Source organism: Telopea speciosissima, chromosome 8 (assembly GCF_018873765.1).
Source record: "Telopea speciosissima isolate NSW1024214 ecotype Mountain lineage chromosome 8, Tspe_v1, whole genome shotgun sequence".
NCBI lineage: Eukaryota > Viridiplantae > Streptophyta > Magnoliopsida > Proteales > Proteaceae > Telopea > Telopea speciosissima.
In genome coordinates, this window is record NC_057923.1 from 19,624,559 (window position 1) to 19,629,470 (window position 4,912).

The following is a 4,912-nucleotide window of genomic DNA, read 5'->3' on the forward strand; positions in this document are numbered from 1 at the left end:
AACTAAGTTGCAAATCATTCATAATATAAGTTTATAAAAATCAAACGTGCCTTCCTGTGATCCTGATCTAGTAATACCATCCGTGATTCCTCTCTCGGAAAAGTTCAGCCCTGCAAGTAGTTTATTATACCGCCGGACGACCGGAATCGTCGGAAACCAACCTTAGAAGCAGAAGTTTAACGGTTCAAGTCATCTCCATTCTCCATTTGCTGAGAGTTGAGAGTTGAGACTCGTTACGGAGGGATTTGTTTTGTTGGAATCTGAAAGGAATGCTATAATTGATTGTGTTCGATAATGGTATTCTTTCACGGGAGAGATTTCGATTATTAGATTCAAGTAAAGTTCTTCAAATTCGATCGTGGAGGACGGTAGGTTATCTGCCAAACTAGGCGAAGAAAATAGCCGGCAAATTCGTTGGAAGCTCTATTTTTATCCTTTGGTTTACAGAGGGAGGAGTTGGATTGATTAAAGCTCGAGCTATCTGAGCTATGTGGAAATTTTGCAATCTGATGGCTGAAAGTGGGGCGAAATGGCATGTGCTGAGACCGCTGGTAATGATTGCATTAAACTTTCTTATGGCTTCTGTGTTTGTTTCGGCAGATCGGAGCCTGAAATTTCAGGGTTCAAGGTACAGAGGACATGAAGAGGTCCTTAAATCTCCGATATTTCCGTTATCGTGGCATTCAAATGAATTAGATTATCAACATGTCTGGCCAGTAAGTCCTTAAATCTCTGGTATTTCTCTTTAGGAATCCGTTCTTATGACATTTAATGTTTGTTGAAATGCTTTGTGTGTTATTTAATTGATAAACAGAAATAAAGAAGTGGCATTCTTGTTTTTCATGTTCTAACTTTGTAAGAAGCTGATTTTATTGACAGGATATGAAATTTGGATGGGAAATCATTGTGGGTTCACTAATCGGATTCTTTGGAGCAGCTTTTGGGAGTGTAGGAGGTGTTGGTGGGGGTGGGATCTTTGTTCCCATGCTTACCTTGATTATTGGATTCGATGCGAAATCATCAACAGCAATTTCAAAATGTAAGAGTTAAGAGGCTTTCTGTTTATGATAGAAATTCTCCAGAGTTCACCACTCCTTCCCCTTTTTTTCTAAAATCTTTTACACACTTTACAAATCTTATGAAAACTTTTGGGGAGAACCCAGAAAATTAAAGGGAGGATCTTACTATAAGTCTTGATAATTTTCAGATGAACCTTACAGCTAGTCCAGATTCAGATGCCTTCTGTGAATTGGATTTTATATTTTATGTTTTTTTTTTGTTCTTTACTACATTGCTGTATTAAACCAAACCTCTTCGAGTGCTGAGGAATGTGCTTGGCCAGGTATGATCATGGGTGCAGCCACTTCAACTGTTTTCTACAATCTTAAGCTAAGACATCCAACTCTTGATATTCCCATCATTGACTACGATTTGGCACTTCTCTTCCAACCGATGCTCATGCTGGGGATCAGTATCGGAGTTGCTTTTAATGTGATCTTTGCTGATTGGATGGTCACCGTTCTGCTAATTGTTCTCTTTCTTGGTAATAGTGTCCTGAATTTCACATCTTCAAACCATAGATTCAATTTCAAATGAATCCTCAATTGGCTCTGGTGGTTTGTAGGTACTTCAACTAAGGCATTCTTCAAGGGAGTTGAAACATGGAAAAAGGAAACTATAATGAAGAAGGTAGTCCATTATCATCAATTTTCATTGCAGACATCTTATACAAGCTAATTCAGCTTAATATTCTTTTCACTAAACTTTCTTGATTTTAATTGCAGGAAGCTGCACAACGCTTGTTGGAGTCAAATGGTGAGTTGGGCTACTCCATCTATCATGTCAGGGAACAGGAAGGATCCCTAACCTTGTTTGATTTCCTTGCAACTGAAGCATCTAAGTTTTCGTATATAATCAGGCACTGAAGATGTTCAATACAAGCCTCTACCTAGTGGCCCCAGCAATAACCCTCAAAAGGAGACCAAAGGATCTGGAGAACCAGCGGTGAGTATAATGTTATGAGCTTTAATTCCCTTCAAGGGCATTGTGGACTAACTTGTCCAACCATCCCAGGTCCCTGTTCTTGAGAATGTCTACTGGAAAGAACTTGGCATTCTTGTTTTCGTATGGATTGCATTTCTTGCCCTGCAAATTGCAAAGGTCTGCTCTTTTTTATGTCTCTCTCTTTCTTTCAAAAGCTAATCTTGTTCTTTGCCCATGCTTATGCAAAACCTTTGCCTTTGAACACAGCACTATACACCAACCTGTTCGGTAGCATATTGGGTTTTGAACTCGTTACAGGTACCTCCTATTCTTTGATCAGTTTCAAATGGTCTCTGTTTCTTCCTTCTTTGTATTATATACACTTGGATTGGGCCTTCAGCCTCACTTTGTAACGCAAGGTACTACCCACATGATCTATTGGCTAAAGCGACTGAAGAATGGTAGTATCTTGAACTCGGAACTCGGTTTTGAAATATGTAAGTGAAAAAATATCCTCCATTTTCTTGCAGGTACCGGTTGCCGTGGGAGTGTCCTTGTATCAAGCAATCGGCCTCTTCAAAGGAGAGAGAGTGATCGCTTCCAAGGGGGAGGCAGGGACAAACTGGAAAGTTCATCAACTGATTCTCTACTGTTCATGTGGTGTACTGGCTGGTATAGTTGGGGGACTGCTCGGTCTAGGTGGAGGATTTATTTTGGGTCCTCTTTTCTTGGAGTTGGGCATCCCTCCTCAGGTGGGTGTGTGCCTTATCCTAGGTTTGAATATGATCTAGTAGTTCAGTTAATGTTGGGTTGCTTGCATCAGTTTTAGTATAGAAATGCTTCTAACGCTGCATTATCGATGCATCCTATAAAATTGAATGTGATTCTCTTAGTCATCCATAAGATTAGCCATGCATTATGGAACACTCAACCAAGATACACACACACAAAATGAGAGTAGGTAATGCAAGTTGACTGATCTTCTTTATGATAATCTTCATGTTTTCACTATGTTACAAGGTTAGATGGATGAGTGGAATGATTTAGGATGGATATGATTAGAGATAAATGCATTCGATGGCAACCTATGGTAGCACCAATAGGTGACAAAGAGGGAAAGTTGAAAAATAATTTGGGTTGCAGAAATCAGAAAAGACAATGCTTGATCTAGCAGGAAATATAGCCCTACATGTTAAATGTAATGGTGGTGGGATTGGGTCCATGAAACTCATACAGTAGTAAGGTTAAGGCTTAGTTGGGTTGAGTTGAATTGCATGTATGCTTATTTGTATTCTACCACCGTGTTTTTTTCGGAGTTAGATTGGATCAAATTATGAAGTAAAAATTGACAAAGGGCTTTTCAATTGATCATTGTTCTACTTAATTTGACCATCAATAACCTCATCATAAAGGGAATGGAGAATCTCTAGCTTTAGTTAGTCACTCCACTGGTGCCTTTGTGCTGCCAATCCCAAGCCCAGATGAAGGTGGATGGCCTAACCTCGGAAAAGTCCTTTGAAATTTGTTAAATGCTAGGATGTCCTTGAAAACAGAGCAACAGTTGCTATGGCCCTAAGTTGAGTGGAATATTGAATTTAGCTGGCTAAAATTAGTTGAGCTGAGGCTTAGTTGAGTTGATTGTATGCACTCTCAGGCAGAGAACCTAACTGATTGGTCTTCCATGTTTGGATGGAAGATATGACTAAACATTCAATTGTAGACTTTTACCATATGAACTGATTCAATGCTTGACCTTTCTGAACTTATGTGCAGGTCTCAAGTGCTACTGCCACCTTTGCCATGACATTCTCCTCATCCATGTCAGTTGTAGAATATTACCTTCTTAAACGTTTCCCAGTCCCATATGGTTAGTGAACAGACTGTTATTATCTTATTATTGTTTCTTTAGCCAGTTTGTTCCCTGAGGAAAAGAGTGACATGTTTTCCTCTGGTCACATGACATTTGTTTGTCTAACAATTTATTTGGCAGCTCTCTACTTTGTTGCCGTAGCAACGATTGCTGCCTTTGTAGGGCAACATGTGGTGAGAAAGATAATTCTTATCATAGGAAGGGCATCACTCATCATCTTCATTCTGGCTTTCACAATTTTTGTGAGCGCAATCTCACTAGGTGAGCATCAACTTGAAAAAGAACTGGTCATTTCATTCTTTTTACATTTGTTAGCCAGATTAGCTTCTTTCCTTTCACCTAGAGATACTATTTTGTGTTCTGAGGTTCTCTTTATAAAACAGGTGGAGTTGGCATATCAAATATGATTGAGAAGATTCAGAATAAGGAATACATGGGTTTTGAGAATCTATGCAAGTATGATGCTTAGCATGGACTTTTTACTTTTTCTCCTTCCCTCAAAATTCTATGATTTAATATTCAACGATGCTATTCATGTTCGTGAGCTGACCCCATTTAGTTAGGATAAAGCTGATTGAGTAGTAGCAGTAGTTGTTGTTGTTCATGTTTGTGAGGTCTCAAGTTACCTCGTGCTTCTGTATCAATCTTTGGATTGCTAGAATGAAAATTACTATTGGCCATTTACTTATTCTTCATAATTTTGAGCTCTCATTTCAGGCTTCCTCTATTGTAATAATTATAGAACTTGCATATTAGCTAGCTCTACTGGTTGAGTTAATTTTGTCCAGCCATGCACAGCTGCTCCGGGGACTGCTGGTTGAGTATATTTAGAACCAAGCAACGCACATGATAAGTCATATAATTGATTTCAATGCACGTAGGAAGCTAATCCATTTGACACTTTTTAAGAGTCGCCTCTTAATGGGTTGTTAAAAAAAAAAAAAAAATGAAACTTTTGGAAGCTTAAATCAACACGAGATTGGAGTTAAAGATAATTTTATTCTGTTTTTGGGATGTTAGGTTGGGTGCTTAAAGTAACTGTTGTTTTTATATTTAGCT

General features: G+C 38.7%; 1 protein-coding gene across 1 annotated transcript; it reads left to right on the top strand.

Moving 5' to 3' along the window:
- The first annotated feature begins 335 nt into the window (after nt 1–335).
- On the top strand, nt 336–4,325 carry LOC122670408 (sulfite exporter TauE/SafE family protein 3-like). Its single transcript, XM_043867272.1, has 12 exons — nt 336–716; nt 880–1,039; nt 1,343–1,543; nt 1,625–1,689; nt 1,785–1,815; nt 1,919–2,004; nt 2,074–2,160; nt 2,251–2,301; nt 2,514–2,735; nt 3,757–3,850; nt 3,974–4,114; nt 4,237–4,325. The coding sequence occupies exons 1-12, from the start codon at nt 489–491 to the stop codon at nt 4,320–4,322; spliced, it is 1,452 nt and encodes a 483-aa protein (XP_043723207.1). The 5' UTR covers nt 336–488; the 3' UTR covers nt 4,323–4,325.
- Nucleotides 4,326–4,912: the final 587 nt, after the last annotated feature.

What these genes read in the sequence shown, in the direction of transcription:
- LOC122670408 (XM_043867272.1), top strand. Translation starts at nt 489, where the DNA reads ATGTGGAAATTTTGCAATCTGATGGCTGAAAGTGGGGCGAAATGGCAT. An exon ending in TTGCCCTGCAAATTGCAAAG is followed by an intron (nt 2,161 to 2,250) that starts GTCTGCTCTTTT and finishes CTTTGAACACAG; the next exon opens with CACTATACACCAACCTGTTC. An exon ending in GGGTTTTGAACTCGTTACAG is followed by an intron (nt 2,302 to 2,513) that starts GTACCTCCTATT and finishes ATTTTCTTGCAG; the next exon opens with GTACCGGTTGCCGTGGGAGT.